The sequence below is a fragment of the Labrus mixtus genome, chromosome 5 (genome assembly GCF_963584025.1).
Source record: "Labrus mixtus chromosome 5, fLabMix1.1, whole genome shotgun sequence".
In the NCBI taxonomy this organism is placed as follows: domain Eukaryota; kingdom Metazoa; phylum Chordata; class Actinopteri; order Labriformes; family Labridae; genus Labrus; species Labrus mixtus.
In genome coordinates, this window is record NC_083616.1 from 15,449,240 (window position 1) to 15,472,721 (window position 23,482).

At 39.0% G+C, this 23,482-nt stretch overlaps 3 protein-coding genes across 6 annotated transcripts; all 3 read right to left on the reverse strand.

Moving 5' to 3' along the window:
• Window positions 1-324: 324 nt before the first annotated feature.
• LOC132974203 (acyl-CoA dehydrogenase family member 11-like) lies at window positions 325-7,456 on the reverse strand. The gene is made up of 15 exons (XM_061038078.1): window positions 7,374-7,456; window positions 6,248-6,543; window positions 5,067-5,290; window positions 4,820-4,919; window positions 4,202-4,319; window positions 3,952-4,094; window positions 3,686-3,838; window positions 2,681-2,775; window positions 2,490-2,589; window positions 2,263-2,403; window positions 2,095-2,187; window positions 1,908-2,015; window positions 1,642-1,813; window positions 835-901; window positions 325-741 (listed from the first exon to the last, which is right to left on the reverse strand). The coding sequence occupies exons 2-15, from the start codon at window positions 6,524-6,526 to the stop codon at window positions 627-629; spliced, it is 1,908 nt and encodes a 635-aa protein (XP_060894061.1). The 5' UTR covers window positions 6,527-6,543; window positions 7,374-7,456; the 3' UTR covers window positions 325-626.
• A 349-nt stretch (window positions 7,457-7,805) lies between these two features.
• morc2 (MORC family CW-type zinc finger 2) lies at window positions 7,806-19,122 on the reverse strand. Of its 3 annotated transcripts, none has more exons than XM_061038073.1 (28): window positions 18,936-19,122; window positions 18,284-18,426; window positions 17,328-17,381; window positions 17,173-17,207; window positions 17,016-17,084; window positions 16,805-16,895; window positions 16,609-16,717; window positions 15,969-16,128; window positions 15,696-15,807; window positions 15,437-15,562; window positions 15,273-15,352; window positions 15,096-15,178; window positions 14,874-14,959; window positions 14,502-14,642; window positions 14,257-14,411; window positions 13,634-13,762; window positions 13,423-13,528; window positions 13,115-13,247; window positions 12,906-12,989; window positions 12,520-12,753; window positions 12,118-12,366; window positions 10,561-10,662; window positions 10,182-10,239; window positions 9,939-10,077; window positions 9,666-9,833; window positions 9,482-9,575; window positions 8,905-9,093; window positions 7,806-8,773 (listed from the first exon to the last, which is right to left on the reverse strand). In XM_061038073.1, the coding sequence occupies exons 2-28, from the start codon at window positions 18,355-18,357 to the stop codon at window positions 8,705-8,707; spliced, it is 3,129 nt and encodes a 1,042-aa protein (XP_060894056.1). In that variant the 5' UTR covers window positions 18,358-18,426; window positions 18,936-19,122; the 3' UTR covers window positions 7,806-8,704. The 3 variants fall into 3 exon arrangements, with proteins under 3 accessions (XP_060894056.1, XP_060894057.1, XP_060894058.1); XM_061038074.1 differs by having other exon boundaries at window positions 18,932-19,122; XM_061038075.1 differs by lacking the exon at window positions 10,561-10,662.
• A 453-nt stretch (window positions 19,123-19,575) lies between these two features.
• On the reverse strand, window positions 19,576-23,304 carry zgc:158398 (uncharacterized protein LOC568894 homolog). Of its 2 annotated transcripts, none has more exons than XM_061038084.1 (7): window positions 23,146-23,304; window positions 22,653-22,832; window positions 22,153-22,413; window positions 21,972-22,071; window positions 21,698-21,839; window positions 21,453-21,593; window positions 19,576-21,141 (listed from the first exon to the last, which is right to left on the reverse strand). In XM_061038084.1, exons 2-7 carry the CDS (start codon window positions 22,810-22,812, stop codon window positions 21,121-21,123), a joined length of 825 nt encoding a protein of 274 aa, XP_060894067.1. In that variant the 5' UTR covers window positions 22,813-22,832; window positions 23,146-23,304; the 3' UTR covers window positions 19,576-21,120. The 2 variants fall into 2 exon arrangements, with proteins under 2 accessions (XP_060894067.1, XP_060894068.1); XM_061038085.1 differs by having other exon boundaries at window positions 22,153-22,405; window positions 22,645-22,832.
• Between the last annotated feature and the right edge of the window lie 178 nt (window positions 23,305-23,482).

A 23,482-nucleotide genomic window follows, 5' to 3' on the forward strand; every position in this document is an offset into this window, starting at 1 on the left:
AAAATGTAAACATTAAGACAACTAAAAGGAGTGCAATTTATAAATTGTGCAAAACTATAGCGTTCATTTGTTCTCTATAACATCTTAAATTAGGAATTTTTCAACAGTGCTTGAAAGCAGCATGTAAATTAAACTCACTCCTGCAGTCAGAGCTCTTCTTGCTTTTGACCTGTGCTCCAGTTCATTTTTTGGTTTGTTGATCTTTGCTTCCTCTGGCTGTGAAAGCAACCAGGACGTGTTTGAAAAGCCTGGGGTTATGTGTTATTTATACAAATCACATTTTTACACATCAGGCCTTAGAAAAAATTCCATGCTACAAAAAAATTTAAACTATGGTTCACCCTTTATTGCATCCACAACATAAATCAGATATGTACATACAGTGATTAGGAATAAAAACATCACCACATAATTTCCTTACAAATAGAAGAGTGGTCTATTAGACACTTCATATTCAGTTTCATTTCTGTGTTTATATACATGGGTTTGATTATTTACTAAACATAGTCTTAGTGATAATATAAATGCTGAAAAACGTAACTAGATTTGACAAAATTAAAGAAAGGCAAAACAAGGCAGATTAAGTCACAGAATAAACATTAATCATCCGTTATCATTGAACACTTTCAGTCCTGAATTAGCTGATCATACACCAGTGCAGCATCGAGTGGAGGAGAGTTTGGATCATAGCAGCCTCTCCTCTGTTTAGTCACCACAGGACACAGGTCTTTCTCACACCACCTGATGACAAACATGTATGATGAATAAATAAATCATTTTTGTTTTTTAAAACTGAATGAGATTTGCTCCCTATTTTTTTTTTTTTTTTTTTACCTCAGAGCAGCATAGGTGTCAGATGGAGAGGCTCCTGTCCAACATGCATGGTCGATGAGAAGTGCACCTTGTAAACATAAAGACAGTAATAATTTAAAATACACATGCAGTTTACAGGTCTTCATGAGTGTTCTATATGAAAAAAAGAAGGATTTTGTGGCTCTAATGAGAATTCAATAAAGTCTGAGACACCTTCAATGAGTCTCTGCTCTGGGCTAACAACTCGAGTCTACATGAGCTAATCTGTTGGAGGTCAAGTACATCGTGGGTAATGTTTGCCATAGGTTTCGACAAGACAGGAGATTGTGTGGATAAGACAAGATGACTCTGGGTTTGCTGCACTGTTTATGTTTTTGTTTTTTTTAGAGAGCACAACAATGCTACAGGAGTGCAATTCTAAATCAGTGAAGTGAGAGGAGTGTGTGAGACAGTATGTTTACATGCACAGTTAAGTCGAGCTACGGTTACAGATCAATTAAGCCATTTAATTGGAATACTGTCCTTGTCCCAGTACACATGCACAGAGGGAGAAAATGTCCGACACCACTACGGCAGATGGCAATGGGCCCACTCCAGTTGACATTCCAAATAAGTTAGCAAAATAGCAAACGGCAAAGAGGTGGTTGTGAAATCATGGACAACTTTACATTTTGGTTTCGTACTTCCTCAGTGCTTTACTTTTGGGTTCAACTTCGATGCAAGCTGATATCTGAAGGCAGACAACAACGTGACTTCTGCTATGTTAAGAAACAAAAAAATCAACCTTTTCTCATTGCATGTAAACTTACTGAGTGTTGTGGTACGTACCTGTGTAGATGCGAGCCAAGCTGTATGCCAGGTCTCTGGCTGCTAGCTCCAGGTAGCCAGGTTCTCTGGTAGCTGCTACCTGTACAAAGTCCTTCAGTTCAGACAGAGCAGCATCTACCGCTGTTATTGCTGGAGCCAATGAGGAAACACCCGATGCACCTGAGAGCAAGGACTGCAAGGAAAAGGAATCAAGTGCACATCATATTTCTGTTCAACTGTGTCATAGGGAAGTTACTGAGCATGTGGATCATTCCCTGATTCTGTACCTTAGTGTGAGAAAAGTAAGCATGAAGAACCATTCCAGAGCTACGAGCCACACAGCGCAGCACATCCAGAGACAGAACATTTGTGGTACCTTCCCATATACTCAACACCTGAACGAAAAAGTGACAGGTGAGCTTCAAAGTTAAAATAATTCAATGCCAGAACTTCTGTTTCAAGAATTTACCTCACCTGTGCATCCCGAAGCATTGCAGGCAGCCCGGTATCCTCGATGTAGCCTTGTCCCCCAAAGCTTTCCAAACCCTCCGACACCACAGCCACCGCCTGGGACAAAACAAAGCATGGTAAGGTCACTGTAACAGAAAAGAGACTTTTATCACATCTGTATGAGCCAAGTACCTGCTTCCCAGTGTACAGTTTGACCACAGGAGTGAGAAGACGGAGTAGGTGTGCATCCAGCGAGCTCGCCATTTTGCTCTCCTCTCGGCCCAGCAGGCGACACACATCCATCACCAGCAGGAACGCGCCACGAGTCTCCACCTGTCAATGTTGCAGGCATGAGTGAGGCATGATGGGAAACTGCAGTGAGTTTGTGTTTTTCTTTTTTTCACCCTATGCCAGTTTACCTCCATCCTAGCCAGAGTCCGCATGTGCAGTGGGTGGTCTTTAAGAAGCTTTCCGAAGGCAGTGCGGCGAGTGGCATAGTCACGAGCTAACTGCACCACCCTGTGATCACACACAGACACACACATTTTATAATCAGCTTACGTAGCATTTAGCTAGGACTGGTGTGAAGTAGTATGAGTATTTTTCCCGCCTTCTCATTGCAGCTGCTGCAGATACGCTGTTGTGAATCCGGGTTACTGTTAACATGTTAGCTATGGAGGCCACACCTCGACCTTCTTCTGACAGCTGTGGATATAGAAAAGAAAAAATATGCAAATCATTTTTGACATATTTCTGTGTTGTCAAATGAATGATCATAAAGTATTTTGTTTCCATATAAAATGATTGTTGCAATGAAGCATGAGGTTATAAAACTGCCTAGGCTTTTGGTAAAAGCAGGAGCGTAGACTAAAATCCATACCACATGAAGAGCTATTCTAAGCATTGAGTTAGTATGTTGTACAATCACACTGAAAAACTGAAAAGATGAATATTCTCAAACCAGACAGACCAGGTTCGATCATTTCAAAGACACAGTTCATTGACATCTATTATCACATACGATTATATCCAAGTAGTGTAAATGGTAGAAACTGCTAAAACGTATGCTATCATGAGTTGCATGTATTGTACACTGTATTGAACTGGTGTGTATTATTGACTTAAGATGCAGCAATTTAGTGTGTTTACGCTAGAATAACAACAAGCATTGTTTTTTATTTAAGACTCTTTGAAGAATGCATGGAAAGGAAAAAGTTGCGTGTAGTTAAAGCTCCACAAAGCTGAACTATGATATTAACACTAATCATTGACTAATTCAGCTCGTTCAGCTTCCCACTGCTCCCAGCTCATGGCTCTGGTTTTTGCTGCTCTGTGTTGTTTGGAGAAAAGTAGAGGTAATTCACTTTATGTTTTGTTATTTGTTGTTTTTATCTCTGCTCTGTAAAGTGACCTTGAGAGTTTTGAAAGGCGCCTTTAAATAAAATGTATTATTATTATTATTATTATTATTATTATTATGTAATGTTTGCTTAGAAAGCTGCTGTAAATTTTCATAACTTTGAATGGAAAATCAATCAACATAAACATAAATTAAATGTAAATGCATGCTTTGGCAGAATACAGCAGAAAGGTTCAGTTCATTTCTGAGACTGACCTTGTGTGCAGGTAGACCATCCAGCAGCAGCTCAGCAGTCGGCATCTGTCTCGTGCCCAGCTTGTCCTTCAGTCTCTGAACCTCGATGCCCTTCAGCCGGCCATCCTCACCTCTGCACACCTCTGCATAGAACAAAGACAAACCTCTACTACCCTGCAGCACAGACACAAGCAGACACAAGCAGACACACAAACACACGCACACGCACAACATTATGTAAGTCATTTAACAGGAGTGATGACTGATGTTACAGGAGGCAGCTGTACCGGTGTCGTTGCTCCGGTTCGATCCTGTGTTCTGGCCAGTGTGAGAGTCATATCAGCGTCTGTAGCAGACGTGAACCACTTATAGCCGTGAAGTTTGTATGAACCATCTGTCTGAGAAACTGCTACTGTCTCTATGCCGCTGGCTGAGGAAATGCAAATTGACAGTTAAAGGCAACCCACGATGCATGACAGTAGTTACCAGTTTTATTCTGCGTTTTTCTTTAGGATGCTAGTTCATGACACTACTGACCCACATCAGATCCTCCCTGTCTCTCAGTCATCCACTGTCCAGACGTCCAGAATCGTTTGGGCTGACGGGTGGTCAGACGACTGTAGGCTTCATCCACCAGCCAAGAATCCCCTATAGACTTTACGCACACAGCCAGAACAGCACTCACGTTTTATACAAGTTCAGAAAAAAAACAAGGTGGAGTTCAGGACTGTTTCAAAAATATTCTGACTACTTTAAGAGCCATGATTACAGGAAGCTGTTTCTGGTATTTATTTATTTATGCAAGCATTTGTATGAGCTTACCACACAGTTTCTTGTTCAGCTGTAAAAAATTACTTTTCAACTCATCTATTCAGCTGCAGTCTAATTTTAGATTTTCTTTTGGATAAAGCGTCAAAGTTTCTGTCCCTTTCGGCCTGTTAAAATATTTGAACATCATGCACATCAACATAACTTATACACTTGTTTTTATATTACTTTGAAGAAATGAAGGTTACCACAGAAAGGCAACAATAGTGTGATTGAGCATGTAATCACAGCTACTATTAAACTAACGTGATTTCAAGCTTATGCTTTTGGTGGGGTGAGAACTACATTGTACAACGTAAGTCAGATGACTGTTTTTGTGTGACACACCTCGATGACTTTAGCAGCTCCATCAGTCATGGCCAGAGGACAGGTGTAGAGACCAGAGGAGGGCGAGAAGATGTATAACTTGCTCATTTGGAACACACGACTAGAACAAACACAAACCAAATTCCACTTACTGATATGCTAATTTAACAACTCTTATCATTAGAGACTGGTTGAAAAATGACATTATTGATATAAAATATGCCAATCATAGTTCAACTAAAAGAAGGAAGTACAACAGTTTCCAAACCTCCATTCCCTGTACGACCTCTCATAACCGATGGCAACAAGTCCTTCCTCTGCCGACAGGTCTTTCATGCGTTTCCAGGCCTGGGAGGTCACAATGTGGTCCACTCTGCGACCCCAGGGGTCGAAGTGCACCAAACGAGGAGGAGTAACCTCACACTCACGGCCCCACCCGTCCACCTCATTTGCTATACGTTCTCCAAATGCACACAAGTCTGAGGACACTGCCTGTGAACAAGAACACACACTTGAAAAATACCTCAGCTCATTGAACTCAAAAGATAGATCCTGGCCATCTGGTGGAGAAGTTCTCACATACAGAAGTTTTTTTGATACAAAGAAAGTCAGACGGACCTCAGAACAAAACTGTCCTTTTTTGCATGCGATTATTTGGAAAATGCAGGACTTGATGTGGTGGCTGAAAAGCTATGAGAAGAATCTGCGATGAGAGGATGAAGCTTTTGATTTTTTTTTTAATCTGTTCATAAAGAGAATCAAAACTTCATAAAGCTCCAAACTCGGCCAACAGTGACATCCCAATTTGTTTGTAGTGGCTTACTAAGCTGATAGCAGCTCTTCATGACAGAAGCAGAAGCACTACCACACCCTGCTGATATAAACAGTTTAGTCACACCAGTGAGCAATAACAGGCTTCAGTTCAATACTTCCACTTTGTGATAAAACATAATACACTTATTTTACTGACCTTTTTTGCCGTTTGTAAATGTACTATAAGTGGACACGTTTCAAAACTTATTTGATATTTATGCACATTAATTGTCTCAATGTTAGATCAAAAAAGACTTTCCACAAGCCATTGAGGCTATGTTTATTACATTATTACTTCTTAGTATGTAGAAATGTTTTCATACTTATTTTTGTGTCTTTCTTAAGTGAATCACTTCAATGTATTTCTCAGTTATTGCCCTCAAACTTTATCACCTTCCAAAACAAATGCAGTACTTTCTAAAGCTCATCAATATAAAGTGACTGCAAAAGAATATTGTAATATGCAACTCATCATACATCATGCATTAATGTCATCCCCGGCTTTATATCTTAAAAACAAAAAAGGTTGTGACTGCTTTTTCAGGCATTAAAGAGGATCCAAATGTGGAACAACTTTGGATCATCTCTCTATATATAATAACTGTAGCTGTAGACAAAGTTGTGCCATCTCCTCACCTCCTCTGGTAGGTGTCTCCTCAGGTATCCTCTGAGTAAGGCATCCTCTAGAAATGGGTTCTTCAACACAGGCTGCTCCTGAAAGAAAGAGCCGATCTTGGCTCCAGAGAATGGCAGGTAGCCTCCTGCCTCCCAAAGTGAGTCTTCATCAGATCTTTGTGTCCCTGGCTCGGCTACACTGGCTGATCTGATGTGGACCAGAGGTCGAGGAACACCCCACCAAGCCCTGCAGCAGCCTCCAACTAAATGGCGATTCAGCAGAGCTGAGCACACCGACATGGCTCAAGACCCGCAGCCTGAAGAGAGAAAGAAAAATCGGTGCTAAAAATGAAGCTTTCCAATCATATGCAGGATTAACAAGTAATGTAGGATGTAATAAATAATATTCTTTATTCCCACAAGCCATCAAGTCATAATCACTGTGATGAACATTTAATCAGTAACAATAGTTTCAATAACCCCCCAAATAACACCTACTTGCTTCAACATTACAATGAACATTTTTCATGCTTTTTGGTCTATTTTAGTTTTGTGCATTTAATCATTATTTGTCACTGTCAATATCATTTCTGCATGCTGTATATAGCTCTAACAGACACGACCTGAATACACTGTGCTGTACCATAACCAGCTAAAAAGTCCTCATTCCTTTATTAAGATTAATTCATGTCTACCTTTCATGTTATTTCTTGTTAATTAGGGATCATTTCACTGTTTTCGTCAAAACTAATCTGTAAGTGAATCAGTAAAGCTAGCTGTTAGCATTACTAAGTGGGTCAAAGTATATTTCACTCCGTTGATATATTTATGCAGATATGATAAGCAACCTGCTCCAATATAGTAATTTCATGGCATTATATAATAATGGTTCATATGGACAACAGCCTAATAGTTAGCCTGGTCCTTGTCGATCCAGCTGTTTATTTACTTAATTGCTCACTTTGCAAAATGAAGTGACCACAGCTCTGCAACAACAACCACGACAGAGCTAACCTTTACAAAGATATTCTTCATTATTAATGCCATAACTTTAAACCAGTTCATATGGATAACTGATTTGATCATATTGAATCCTCAGCATGTAAGACGTATAAGCTTCATAGAAGTAAGAGAAACAGGGTCTTACCTGTCGTTAGCTCCGGATTGTTTACATTCAGTACGTTACTCGTGTAGACTCTGGCCTTCAAAATAAAAGTCCCGGATTTAGGTCAAAGGATCCTTTCGCTTTTATTCGGCCAACACGTTCTGTGTAACAAATTAATTGGTACGCTATCAGCTTTGATTGACTTCTCAAAGATTTTTGCGATATCTCTTTTTTTGAGATTTCAGCTTTATTTCTCGGATACAATTGAGTTGAATTTGTTTGTTTGTAAAATGCAGTAATCCAGTTAGTCATGGTAAACAAAGTCATGGTAAACAAAATACATCAAAAAAGGTTGTTTACCATTTTTGACTAAAATGTATAACTTAATTGTTACTTTTTAAACTTGCACTTAAATACTTTTAATTATACTTTTGGATACGTAGGTGTATAACAATAACAGATATACATCTATCATAAGTTGTTACTGAACCTGCTTTATTGTTTATGGTAAAGATTTGTCAAAAATACAGAATCATTATTTTCCTTCATCAGAACGTAAAGACTAAAGCATGCACTGTTTAATAAAACATTTTCCATGACATGTTAAAAATCTGTTCAAAAGGGACACAGGCACTGAATAATAATGAACACAACGTTTGCATTTAAACGAGATTATTTTCTCTTCCAAAAATAAACACAGAACAGTCATAGTTTAAATTGGGGAGTGGTACAGGGGAATACTCATACTGATAAAACCCAGTAAGAAAATCTTGTTTGTGGGTGTGGCAAATCACCCAACCGTAAAACATTAACCTGGTTATGGTAATGACCAACACTGATGTGTTTTAGTGTAGAAAAATAAATTGTAATGCAGAAGTACAGTGTGGAGCACAGGACATCAACCAGTCAAGCCCAAGTCTTGAGTTAATTTGTGTCTGATTTTCATCTGACGATCAACCAAAAGAAGAACAAATGTAGTCTGCCGTTAAACAGCATTAGTTGACTTTATAAAGGGAGCATAAATTGTATTAAACCTACACAAACTATTCCAAAGATCATCCAGGAAAGGATGGCTTTAACATAGACTTACATATATAAGCAGCTATATAAAAAGGACTGAAGAGAAAACCACAATGTTACCCCAACAATGCATAAAACTGAAGGAACAGGAGCAAACAATTGAAAACATAAAAGATCAAACTTATGACAATCAGATTTAAGAAATGGAGGGATTAACAAGGAAAATAGCCCCAAATATTCACAGCCAACTGCACATAAGCACGAGTCTTTGGGGAGCCGTTAGAAAGTATCTGTTGTATTGAAAACTGCCGGTCTGTTTATTTGCAGGTCCTCTTCTCTCAGTTTTTTCATCTTTAATCACCTTTTGTAAGGAGGTCCTCAATATATGCATCAAGCTCGTCATCTGTGTTTATGTCAATGTCCTAAAATAAAAAATAAAAAAGTTTAACGTTTTACTTACTCAGAGAACAAAGTTTCAATTTGATAGACAGGTCATAATGTCACACTGTAGATAATCGGTTTCTGGTTCAACAGGTACATTCGTTAACCTTACCTCTTGTACTTTTTGCAGAAGTGCTACGATGTTTGTTCGTAGCTTCTGTAGTTTCTCGTCTGCCTCCTTCAGTTTGACCTCAGCGCTGTTACTCTTCTCCTCCACAGCTTTGGCCCTGGCATCAGCCCTGCTCTGGTACGAGTTACACAAAGACTGGAGACCTGACTCATACTGCTGGAAATACTCTTTCTAAAATGGGAGGGGGGGGTGGGAACAAGAGAATACAGCAGCAGTCAATACTCTGGACTCGTAACACAATGAGTAAAACCATTACCATTGTATTTTTGGGCCTTTTATACCTTTATTTGGATAGGACAGTAGATAAAGTAGGAAACTGGGGAGAGATGATGGAGAAAGGCATGCGGGAAAAAAGCCACAGGCCAGACTCGAACAGACTTGCCCGCTTTGAGGACTATAGCTTTCATACATGGGGCGTGACCTAACCGCTAGGCCATCTGTCCTTCCTCCCAGTATTTTTTACGTGTACTTTTTCTGGCACAATACATTTCCCTCTGCATGCTCTTTTTAAATAAAAAACCTTTACTTTCTATAAACACGTATATTGTATCTATCTCACCAAAGGAAAGGCCACCAACTCCTCAGCTGACATGCTGTTAACATCGTCCTTTGGAATCCGAAAAGCAGGAGGGAAGAAGTAGCGTAGCATTGTCCTGCAAACAAACAGGACAGTGAACACACCACAGAACTACAACACTTGAATGAAAGATAATAATCATGGCTGTTTATTAAAATCAGCTCACCTCAACATGTTGACTAGACTGTCGGTCACTTCCCGGCTGGTTCCTGGTTGGGTAGTGTCTGGCTCCATGGGTGCTGGTCCCTTCTCTGTCTCCTGTTGGGTGTCTGGTGTCTGAGAGATGGGAGATGGCGGCCGCATCAACCGCACATCATCGCTGCCCTTAAACACCCTTCACAGACCCACACATAAAGGTTATTAAAAGAACAGGCTTTTTGTCATGAAGTAGGTAAACAGAATTAGCCATTCGGGCAGCGACACAGACAAATCATCTTACCATCGGTCTTTTGGGGTGGTTCGAGGTACATAGTCAAATTTCACCTTCCAGCGTACGCTTTGTTTATTTGCCTCCACAGCGATGACTTTGCCTGTGTACCACTCCTTATTGACACGTACTTCAACGAGCAGACCCTTATCTGCAAGAAAAATAGAGATAGGGGGAAATCCACCCTTGTTTTTTTTTAGAGCCTTCTTTTCTGCTACATGTCGATACATTTTAGGGTAGTGTAGTCTTTCTCACCTCTCTGAGCATTTTTAGGGTCATTCTCTGGTTCTTGCTGTGGTGACTTCTCAGGGGCCTTAAAAAAAAAACAACTATCACCATCTTTCCAGTCAGAGAAACATTTTCTGCCAGAAGGAAGTGAAAGAAATTATTTGAATGTCATTAATAAAAGAAGTGAAAATTCCAGTGACCTCAGGAATTAAGAGAGAAAGGCATGCTTGACAGAAAGGGGCGAGAGAATGATAACTCTGATTCAAGAGACGATTGTTAGACAAGAGAACGATAATCTGACAGTTCACCATGATCTGCTGAAAGTTAAAGTTTCATGACTGTTAGAAGCTGTGAGCAGATTCAGCTTTTTATGAAGGTATTAGACAGGGTGACCGGGTAAAGCTACCTTTGCTTTAGCAACATGCGGCTGCACGGAAACAGATTTAAGGCCAGTAGATGGTGTGGTCGGCTTCTGCTGTGTCTTCTCAGGTTGTGAGCGTTTGTTAACCTGCAATGTCAACAGCAGAAGGGCTCTGATTTAAGGTTCAGAAACCTACTTAGTCATCCTTGAATGCCTGTATGTCCTTTTTTTCTTCAATGCACAAGGCAAAAACTTCATTCAGTGTCACTGTCTCGCCAGTATTGTAAATACTGTTGGAGGCAAACAAAGCAGTGCTTACCGCAGTTAACTTCAAGGACTCCTGATAAAAGTATGGGTTCAAAGAAACGCAAGAGTATGAAAACAAAAAATATCTGGTCATGTCATTAAAGTGCATTTGATTTGATGCTTAAAGAGGTGCTCATGAATGTCTGCAACAATCAGCAGCATGTATATGTAATATATTAAAACAATCCAAAAGTCAAAGGGTTATTACAGCCTGTCTACAAATGCTTAGAACAAAAGTTGCCTTTCAGCTTTGCCCTGTAGTTAATGTTGTTTATGTTAATGTACTTAAGAACGGGTCATATTTTTACTGTTTTCCCTGATTAGCTTAAGTTTGTAAGACATCATGGATAATGTGTAGAAGTCTTTAAATGAGTCTCTCAGTGATCAGTCATCTCTTGTACCAAACTTTACAAAAGAACCCAAGAACACATTTAGGGCAATTCAAAGATCGTCACGACACATGAAATGGAGACGCAGTGTGATCAACCATACTTACACACACACAAATGAAGGAAGGCTCCTTTTAAACAAGGTATAATGTAAAGAAAGTAAAGTATCAGCTGCAGGTGAAGGCAACGGAATAACAATTAATTTTGAGGCGTTTTTTTAAAAAGATTTCAAAACATTCTGCTGTTTTAATATGTAGGGAGGCTGTTCCAGAGTCTAAGGATGGGCCTCATCTCTGAATATTTTCGCTGTGTACAGTATGTGGGATGGTTAATAGCTCCTGATCAGAGGATCTGAGGCGCTGGCTGTACTGTATTGAGACAAGTTTTTCAATAAAGCTAGGAGCGAGGCCATGGATGGCTTTGAACACAAACAAAAACATTCTGTGTGGGATTTTGTGATAAATGGGAGTTCAGTGCAGGGATGCTAGTATAGGTTTGATATGTTCCCTTTTTTGCATCTGGATAGCATTCTGGCTGGGGCATTCTGTACAAGCTGCAACTGGTGTATGGAGGCCTCTTGCGAGAGGTAAGTGGTATTAGAGACAGAGAGGCAACAAGCAGCAGAAAGAAACAGCAGCTACACCATCACAGCACAGTCCTGAAGGCATGCTGCACAATGAGCCACACACCCTGACTAACACAAAAAGGCTAATTTAAAGGATTAATTCAAACACTTTAGTGCTGTTTGGAGCTTTGCTAACGCTGCCATTATATTCTCTACATGTCTATGTTTTTAAATATTTATATATTTTAAGTTTTATAAAAATAAATTCAGATTTATAATGTCTTTATAACGATCTGATGCAAAGAAAAGTCTTCTTTAACTGGTGCATCAGGTTCTGTTTACCTCGTCCAGCTTGCCACGTTTAGCAGGTGTTGATTTCTCGACCACTTTCCCACGGTTAGAAACCGCTGCGGCCAGCTTGGATTTTTTTGTCTGTGGTTGTTCCTCTTCACTTTCCTCCTCACTGTCATCGTCCTCCTTCTCCTCTTCTTCCTCCTCTTCCTCCTCCTCCTCCTCTTCGCTGTCATCCTCTATGATTCTCTTGCGTTGTCCAGCAGCTGCAGGTTTGGCTGATGGGGATTTGGCAGGTGTCTAAATAAGGAGATAAATATTATTAGTAAATTGTTTCTGGGAAAAACTTGAACATACTGATAAGTATACTGTATACTGATAAGTATGTTCAAGAGAGCTTTCTATTGGTACTGTTTGGTTCTGGTGGAAATCTTTCAAAATCTAGTAACCTACCCGTGAGCTGCGGCTGGGTGGGGGTGTTTTGGCAGAAGCTTTGGGTGCAGGCCTTGATGCAGGTGGAGGGGGCTTTGCTGCAGCTCGCGATCGAGGCTGAGGTGGAGTTGCGGGTGTTCGGGTGGAGCGCTGAGAAGATGCACGAGATGGAGGGGTACTCTGGGCAGTTTTGAGGTGAGCTGGGAGTGGTGGGGAGCGAGGACGTGTGGTGGACCTTTCAGAAGACCTAGTTGCCTGAAATCATAGAATGTGAAAAAAGAAGAAGGAAAAAAACACAAACATCAAAGTGAGATAATGATTGGAAAACAAGACAACAGGATTCAACTTAATTTAATTTTTTTTTTTTAAAGTGACCCAGAATTAGAAGAGTACATGAAATCTAGTACCTGAGAAGTGCTCTCTGTTGGTTTCATGCTGACCTCAAGTGGTAGCTTCTTTACATCTGCCGCAGATTTGATAGTGCTGGTTTTCTGAAAAATTAAAATACACTCCATGATGTCCTGATGTTCACAGAACCCACTGGACAGAGAACGACAGAACAAGGGGGAGAGATAGAGAGAGATAGAGAGAGAGAGAGCGAGAGAGAGAGACGTACCTGCAATGCTTGAAGTTTATCCTGCTGCTGTTTGATTCTCTCTGCCAGCTCTTTACGTTTGTCTTCGGCTGTTTGCTTGTCTTTCTTCAGAACACCACACGGCAAATTCTGTTTCTGCTCAGGAGCGTCACACCTGCAAACATAAAAAATAAATACAACAACATGAAGAAGCACTCCACCGTTTTCAAAACAGTGTTTTAGTGACACAGTTATTAAATTGGCATGAATGTTGCATAAATAATAAAACAAAATGGTGCAAGATACAAATGAAAACACATATCCTACAAAGAAAAGATCATCCTGTTCACCTGTCCTGGTTGCTGTCTGGGTTCATGAGACACACCCAACTGTCTGGGTAGCGTTTGTCCACAGCATCCATCTGGAAAGGAAGTGTTCTCCACTTCAAACATTTGTCTGTAAAAATGAAAAGCACATTCAGAGTCAGTGCGGGTTCATTGTTAGTTTACTGTGATACAACATCTGTGTGAATGTGTGTTTGAGTATGAATCTGCAACGTACCACACTGAATAGTAAGTGGTATCTCCATGGCTCGACGTCTCTTGTATCTAGATTCTGATGATGGAGGTGCAGACCAGCTGGCAGACAGGTATCCAAACTCATCCCAGAACTTCACTATTCCTTTTTGAGCTGTATACACACAGACAGTCAGTCTTTTAAAATGTAACAAGTTATTTATTATCATGAAATAAAAATGATGCAGGTAAATGTTTCTAATGCCAAATTTCTGTAACTTCCCTACTTGTTCCTTTGTGCATATGTACAAGAGTGGGCACTAGAGAACGATTAGGAGTGGAATGATTATGTATGTTTAAAAAAGGCCATTAAACAACTCCTCTCATTGAGAGAAGATTTACATAACCTTGTTTGTCAAAATCAGAAATGAAGAGTTAAAGGTTAATGCTTCATTGAATAAAAGTGGGGTACACACACAAGAAACTGTGTCTCACTGTGATGTGAGCATGACAGTCCAATCAAAAGGATGAAACACTTTGTTTACTTTCCAATTTTTGTGGAGGGTTTGAGTTTTGTTTCTACAGTCATAAGTTCCCTTCAACTACATTTTTTCCTAGTTCAGAAACTCAAAGAGATAAACAGAAATACAGACTTCAAAGGAAACTCACCAATGTTAGTGTCCTTCCAGTACTGAGCTAAATGTTCCCCCATGGATTTCAGTAGATGTCGATACTCCTTTGCATCAGCAAAGTCCTGTTTGTTGTGAGTCGGCTCTAAAACTAAATACGGGACATCGACTACTCCAACCACGCCTCCACAGGCCCTAAAACAAACAAAGCATATTGATGATTTACTTCACATTACTGCAATGAAAATAAACTAACCTTTCATTCTCAGAGGTCGTGTTACTCACATGCCTCCCTCCAGCTGTGGGCCTGTCTTCTCGTACATCTTGATGAGACGAGAGCAGTTGTACACAAACATCCCATCCAGCTCCCTCTGTTCTATGTTCACTCCAAATATAAAATTCAGTTCTTTTGGCTCCTTCAGTGCTCTGAGAAACAACAACATGTTGGAAACTGACTGATTGGACAAAGCCCAGCGATGAACAAAGACATTTAGAGCGTTGTGTTGAGTGAAATTTGCGAGTAAGTGTTCTCCTTCGCCAAAAAACACAAAAAGAGCAGCTAGTTAAAATGCCAAGATTAAAAATAACAACCTCTGTTTTTCTTTCTTTCGCTGTTGTAAGTTTGACAATTAAGGTTTCATGTTTTCTTTATCATACCTCTGTTTGGCTTCGAGAATCATTTTCTTCATGTCGGCATCCCGCCGCAGCATCATGGCGGAGTCTTGAACCTTTCTCAGGATTGCCTTGAGAAATAGAGAGCATAAGAAGACATCAGTTGAAATGTTAAAAAAGCTTAGATGAGATACCAGTTTAACAATTGAGCACAGTTACATCAAGTTTGAATTTGACAAATTAAGCAAAACATCCTCTTTAGCTTACCCGTGAATCTTTTGACAGGTCCTCTCCCAATCTGGCCTCCAAAGATACACGTTTACTCTCTGCCTCTCTGGCTTTGTCCTCCGCTGAAATAAAACATAACATTGTTGACGGATGAGAGTGACATGTTGGTTGTGACAGCATGAAATCAAATTAACACTCATTTTATAGTTCTCTCACCAATCTTAGAAAGGTGATCTGCTTTCTTCACTTCTTGCTCAGCTCGAGTTTTGAAACGAGTCGATGAGTATTTATAAACCCTTTGAACAAAACAAGAATGCTCATGAAAGTATTGTTACTAGAATCCAATATGAACTGACATCAAACATGTGCCATCATATTACCTTGGTTTATACAAACAGCATGACAATCTCTTGGTCCTGACTTTATGCCCCTGGATAAAAATCCTCATGCGTGGGTCGATGTACAACACAGCAGCGTATGCCCTGAATGACCTCTTCTCTGGCTTCCTGTGAGAAAGAACACGGCATGGATATCAACATTAACACAATCTTAATTAGTTTTAGCAACATTAAATAAAATTCATTGTGGAAATATAGAGCTTGACGTTTCGTTGGTTAAACGCTTTAATGACATACTCACACTCCTTGAACTAGTATCCCAGCCATCAGTATGTCCTGGTGATCCGTCTCTACATCCAGCTCTGGCTCTCTGTTGTCCATCAGTTTCAAGTTATAGATGATCACAAGGGTACCTTTCAACAAATAAAACAGAAAAGCATCATAATCAATATGACTCATGTCATAGCCCAACACTAGGTTTAAAGCCATTAAAGTTATCGCTAATAAGTTACTCAGAAGCTTCAAGTAGTAAGAACTTGTCTAATCAATGGGAAACATATCATTATATACGTACCACTGCTACTTTCTATTTTGTTGAACTGCTCCATCAGCTGCTGTTCATTTTTAAAAGGGGAGTATTTGAAGATCAGTTCTGTCTCTATGGCGTACTTCTCTGGGTCAGAAGTTAGAGGCTCTTTGGTCTTCAGATCCCATGAAGGGAGAGGCACTATCACCTGAAGAGAGACGATCAAAGTCTTTTAGTAAGAAAGTTAAGGGATGTTGAAAAGCCTGAATTTAAACAATTACATTCTAGAGGAAAGCCCCTCCTAAACAAGAAAAGGCTAAACTTTGTCCCGTGGTCAAGGTGGTCGATTTTGATATAAAGCCATAGCTAAGACCAGCATAATTTAACCAATGGCATTATGTACATTTTAATAGACCGAGTTTCTGCATTTAAAATCAATGTAGTATCAGAACTCCTTCTTGGCTGATTGGCAAAGAAAATGCATGAACATCAAATAATAAGATGTAGGTTGTGTGGCAATGCATGAATAAATATTTCCCAAAAAAATTTGATCACACATAAAGCCTGATGATATTTTTGTTAAGTTATAAGTTTATTTTTAATTGACTTGAGATTATTTGTTTAAAAAAACCTAGATACCATGAGTACTTAAGTTCCTTGTAACAATCCCTCTTAATTGGATTCTGACCTCATCTAGTCCTTCCTCTTCATGGAAAGTCCTTGACAGGAAAAGGCATGTCAGCGTGTCGCCCTTTTTTGTGAACAAGATGAAGTCTTTGCCAATACGCATAGAGCCACTGTTAAAAAGAATGATATGGGAATTTAAACACTAGTGCACCTCATGTATAGCACCAAAATCATACAAGTTCAGATATTGGTCTTACGATTTCAATCCGTTTCCATACTGGCCAATCTGAGTGGACTCAGGGGACCGTTTGCTTGACTTTCCAAACTGAATAACTTGTGTTGCCTCATCTAATAAAAGAAAGGCATTCAGTATCAAGTTTAAAACACAAAATACACTGAAACCTCACAATGGATACTCATGAAAAAGGACAGTTTAAGCAATTACTCAGTTACTCAAGTAGCACTTACTGGGGTCCATTCCAATCCCATCATCCAGAAAACAGAGCAAGTAGCCGCCCCGCAGCTCTGGTCTTTTTTCTGTCAGCACAGCAGGAAGGTGAAAGAGTCATGTTAAGAGCTTGAATAAACATGTATGCATCATTGAAGGAGTTATCCTGGAGTTTACCTGTGTAGATGTCTATTCGTGTGGCATTGGCATCCCTAGGAATAGAAAGAAATCAACTTTGAGAGTTTTTGCTTCAATCAACATGATAACCAGGCCAATGTAAGTTTGCCATGCTGCAATGCTTGATAACAGTTAGAAGCTCTTGTTAAGGATACCTTGAATTGTCAACCAGTTCTGCCAAGGCTCCAAATAAGAACTCATGGGTTGTCCTGAAAACAGACCATGCATTTAATTAATTCAATATAATCAATTATTAAAAATGAATACATCTTGTGTTAACAGGTATAAATATGTTTTAAAAACAACACGCTGAATTTCCTCAAGTCTTTTAAGAGATTTATTTTAATATCAGTGGAGAAGAGGGAGGTTCTTAATATGTTTAATGATTCATGATGAACCCCTGATTCTCATATTCTCTCAGACTATCCTACCATCCGTTTCGATTCTTTTTCTTATTTTACTTCTAGTGTTGTTAATCGATCAAAATTATTCTTATTAATTACATGCTTTGAAATTAATTAATCACAATTATGTATTAATTGCATATATCGATTACAGAGGATTGTATTACAGGTAGATTTATTGCATAACTGTGTTCCTAGTTGGTTACATCTACTTTGCACATTTTAATTGGACTCTATACTTCAAAAGAGTGAATTTATAATTTACTTGAATATGATCAAGTTACTCCCCCCCCTCTTAAAAGCAGAACTGGAGTTAAGTTCACTTGAGCTTTGAATGTTACAATGCTGAAGATGCTAACCAAGTAGGGGTCATAAAATTAGGACTGAGGAGGGCCCCTCATACAAGTTCCCAGACTTGTATCTTAATATTCAATGTACATCACAATTAAGCCATATCATAACTTTAGATGATCCATGCAGAGTTTAAAAAATAACATATTATTAAAGACAAAAACTGACAAGATAGTGAAATAAAATTGGGTGTACATTTAACAAAGCAATGTTTGGGCATTGATCTGATGTAAACTTCTTATCAGGTCACAACAGTATTAAGTTTAAATGTTAAGTTGAATGCATCTGAGTCTATTGGCATTTTATAATAGTTATCATAATAATGTGTATTAACCGGGTTATAATCAAGTACTTACGAGTTTGTGTGCAGGTACTCAAAGGTAAGCTGAGCCCTGCTCAGGTTGCTGTAGTTAGAATAGGCCATGGTCATTCTCTTAGTTTCCGTTTACTTATTGTTGTCTTCTTCTGTCCAACCGAGCTTCAGTCCAGACCGTCCATCCTAAAAGAAGAAACTATTACAGGTGTTGTATCATACCTACACAGGGCTTTCTCCAGTCAGTAAAATCACTGTGATGATTTGAACTGATGTGGGAGCTTAACATCAAGTCAAAAGGGTTAACACCCACTCCTCACTAAAAGTCATGAAGGGCACCACGTGGGAGGTCAGTCCAGGACAACACAACATTATAATTAAGATCAAAGTGCGTTTTAAAGCCAGCTCTTCGTTAAATACATTAACATGTATGTAATCATGCTGTTGCCAGTGTATGGGCTAGCTAGGTTACTGTAAACTTACGCCGAATCACGTTCAGCAAGGAGTATATGATACTAACATTTCAGCAGACATGAAATTACTTTTTTAAACAATTTTTAACATTACATTGTCAGGCTAACACAGGTAGCTAGCGGGCGTTAGCGTTTTCTACATTGATTGTGATGTAACGCTAGCTAGCTAGCTTCATGCTGTCTAAACATGTAGCTGACGTTAGCCATAAAATTATCACCGACTAGCAGACTGTTTCATATGACGGCGGCTTTGACGTGGCTTCCGGGTAGTGTAATAATCCTTCCGAGGAGTAACAAATACTTTCTAACGCTACGTTTCCTTTTCTTTTACATAAAACAACCCAACAGGCCGCGAAGACTCCAACCACTTCGACTATGGTTACTTGTGCTTCCACCAAAGGTATCCACTGGATCGTAGAAGTCCCGCCTCTATTTTGCTGTAAACAGCCAATAGGAGATCACCAAGTAAACATCCGTAACGACGATTGGCTTAGAAATCTCGCTACGTAGTTAAGGGAACATACCGGTGCATTAGCAGAGTGGTGGCACCAGGCAGGGGAAATAAGCATGATCAATGGTTATGGATATAACTTCAGGGAAACATTACAAGAACTTCTCTACATTTTGCGTCTGAAACAGTAATACACGCCACAAGATTTTTTTTAAAAAAAGTCTTCATTTGGAGTTTCAAACACATTTTGTCTGCCTATCTTTCAAGTCAGGCAGCTTCACTTCCTGTGTAGCCTCCCTCACTTTTTCAGATCTTGATAAATATGAAGACCGTTCATGAACTAACCAGAAGATACCGTTCAACTGTTCAGTGGGGTGAAATGACAGGGAAATCAAAATGAAAAATAAAACATGATTTACAGCAGAAAATGTTTTTATTGTGTAATGTTGAACTTTGATAATACAACCATGTTAACTATATATCCTATGACAACAATAACAGTCCGTCCTTGACACTAAACTTCACCCCCATGAAACACTACCCACATGACCTGCTTCATATTATCATTACTAACATTGTATTATTATAATATATAGAATGTGCAATATATATATACATATATACTGTACATTCTATATATTTTTATTATATTATTATACTAGTCTATATTATATAATATTTCATTATATTACACTATATTGTTCATATTGCACTATATCTTCTCTGCTGTTTACATTACTTGCTGCTATTTATCATACCAAGTCACTTTAATCACTTGTCACTTTATCTTGTCATTCTCTGCAAATACTGTCTCAATTCTCAATTCCCCCCAGTTAACTTCATCATTCATTTTGTACTGTATATACCCCCTGTTTTGATTTATCTTATCTATTCTGTTTAATGTGTATTTTTGAGCTTTCTTGTCTGTGCTGCTGTAACGCCCGAATTTCCCCTCTGGGGATCAATAAAGTACTATCCTATCCTATCCTATCCTATATCACATTTAGTGCCATAAATCTCATATCCATACATTTTACTGATGGCAACATTGAAATTCTTGTTTTTTTTTAATACGTTTTACACAATATAATATAGACAACAATTATTATCATTATCATCCATGGAATAAAATATCAGAGAATGAAGACATTTTCCAAGTCTGTGGAAGTTTATTTAAATACTGTGCTTGGAACTGATACCAATACTTTTCAAATAGGTAAGAAGAAAATATTTCCCTACCAAAATAAAATCTTCAGGAAAAAGCATGAAACCAAAAAGTCAGTTCATCAATTTGAGCTATTGCTGGTCCTGGGTTCCATTAAAAAACATTGTCATGTTCTGGTAGGAATACAGTGTATAACTTCAAAGTATTTGAATGTTTCCTTAGACAGGAAGATCATTCTCACCTGAATGCAGGTTGAAAGTAATTCTAGGAAATTTGTGAAACGAAAAAGACAAATCAGTTCAATGGAATGCAAAAAATGCTTGACTGCAGATTGGACAGTGATCAATGAACAGTGTGGACATATACACTTGAGGGATTGTTCCCATTACACTATGGTCCATTACATAATTTACTCCTCCTTTGTTAACGTTTTTTGACTTCATGCTGTATATTTGAGTTTCTTACAGCAAGGATGCCGTACTGATTGAGCTCTGCACTTTCAAAAAATGAGGAAACACTGTTAAATATGCATTTAAATGGCCAAACTGATGTTGCATGTATTGAAATATACCCTTTCTGAGTTCCCTGAATAAGCCATGCTTTAAAATGGCTACATAATATGAATTCTCCAAACCACTGTTGGAATAACTCTGATGATAATCACAAGGGTTTCTTTCTCCGGCTTTGGAGAAGCCCCTTCAGAAAATGTTATCCAGTGCCCCTCTAAACCTGGCATTTCACAATACTCTTCTCTTTCATTCAACAACTGATTTCTTCAGGATGGAGAACATTCAGCTGTCAATCAAGAGCTCCTGCAAATACAGTTAAACATTAAGGTTAGGTCAAAACAAAACTCTTAGCTTACTTAGAATACTTGATACCTAGATTTTGGGCAAAAAGGAAAGTATGTAACATGTAATATATTTCAAATATTCTACTTCAAATTTCCCCCAGGATTAATAAAGTATTCATGATTCTCAAATATTTCTTAAAATAGATTTTAGTCATGATGTTTTGTATGATTTTGCCTGTATAATCCTGAAGTTTTCTATTAAACATTACCATAAACAGAAAAGTACTGGTAATGTCGGAACCAGATACTGTATGAGAAAGTGTTTCTTACATTTTGAAGATCCAGTCCATTCCAATAGTGGCGGCGTACAAGTGAATGTGTCATACTAGCAGCTAAACAGAGAATCCCACACACTCCGAGCAGACACACACTGACTTCCAACAGATGTCGCGCTGCCACACTCCGCTCCTCCTTCAAAATAAAAGCAGGGAATGACTGACGTTATGACAGGAGGGTATTTCAATTTAATATTATTATATTTGTGCAAGTTGTGTTTGTCATGCGTTACACTGTACCGGTGTTAACATGACCATGAGTGAAGGGTCATTCTCGGAGCGTAGACTGTAGCAGGTTTGTGAAACTGTGTGAAGCTGTTTTGTTGCTTCCACATGGATGGGTGAAATGTTTTTCTCAGATGCAGGGCACTTTGATGGAAGTCTACATTAAAGTACAAAATATATTCATACGCACACATTTATGAGTTAACAGACAATCCTTTTATACACAAAATTGTTGGAGATTCAATATGAAGAGGTTTGGAAACACACTTTAGAGTGTGTATGAACTTACAGGCTCATGGGCAGGAGATGAGTTGGAGCACTAATAGTCAGGCAGGTGTAGGTGTCATTTCCAGACACAATCTCAAGAGTCATATTAATACTGTCATTGCCTAGGGAGAAAAATAATCACTAATTGGTGAAAATTCATGGTGATACACACTTTATTTCACAACTAAACCTGCAATACCAACCTTCAAGGCGAAGCTGACTGCTGTTCAAGGCAGTGTGTAGAGCTAGGTTTTTTAGAGAGTCACTGTTTGAGATTGGAGTAACAACCAGAGGAACCCTGAGATGTAAAGTGGTGACAGATGGAGTGTTTGTGGGGTGAACTGAAACGTCTCTTTTTCTCAGCCTCAGAGGAGAGGTCGTGGGTGAGACAAGCTCAGGTAAACTTGCATTTGAATTCACACAGAGCTTAAACTGTGATAAGGAGGACAGCAGGTGGTTCCAGTAAGAGGAGAATGAAGCATACATTGTATTACCTCAGGATACAAAACCTGCAACAACACAGCCTGCACAACACAGCATCACGTTTACATTATTCACCAGAATCCAAATCAGCGAGGACATAAGCCTCCCCTTTTTTTCATCTGTATTACTACCAAATAGACATTACGGCTGATCAAATCTGTTTCAAACTCAGAGACATTTCTTCCATTCTCAAAAATTGAATTGGATTATAGACTCCTTACCTTTGTTGTGTCAGGGTTAGGCACATTGTGATTATAGCTGTAAGAGCTGAGGCAGACGAACGTGACAGCCAGGGTCAACAGACACAGGAAAAATGTCACAACAGGAGGATTCTGGGATACATAATCTCTAAGGTTGGTGAGCGGCTGCCAGAAACCCATTACCAGACTGCAACCACCAGCTGTAAACAGAAGAAAGTCGCTCAAGTTATGCATAGGATGTCACAGATGTCAGTAGGATACAGTTTCATAAAGACATGATAATGTCCAATTTGTTAAGACATTTGGTTGCATGAACCACTGGAAGTTCAGATTATGGTTAAACAAACTGTTTTGCATGTAAATTGAATTTGGTCTAGTGAGATACAATTAGACTTCCGAGCAGCAAGGAGACGTGTAACTTGTGTTCCGTATCAGCAGCTCCATCAGTAACATTTGGTAACAGTCTTTGTATGGTAATGTTGCTATCATTGTAGCATACAAATATCTACATACCTTGAATTAGAACAGTGCTCTCTGATCCCGTCAACACTTATGGTAAGATGCAGTGGAGGCTTAGTTTTTCTTTCAGTAAGTACACTGGAGTTCCACATTTAAAAATGTTCGAAGTTCAGTGAGAGCAGCACAACGATAACAACGCGACAGCTGCGTAAACCTATGAGGTTACACAGTGGTCATGACGTCAGTGTCACGTGACTTGTAAGCAGCAGAAACCACCACGTTACGTCCGGACTAGGATATCAAAGTATGTAAATGTTGAATAATAAACTATAAGTTTGGTGAGTTTTTGTATACGGTGACACTGGATGTTGTTAATCTTCATTATCTTTTT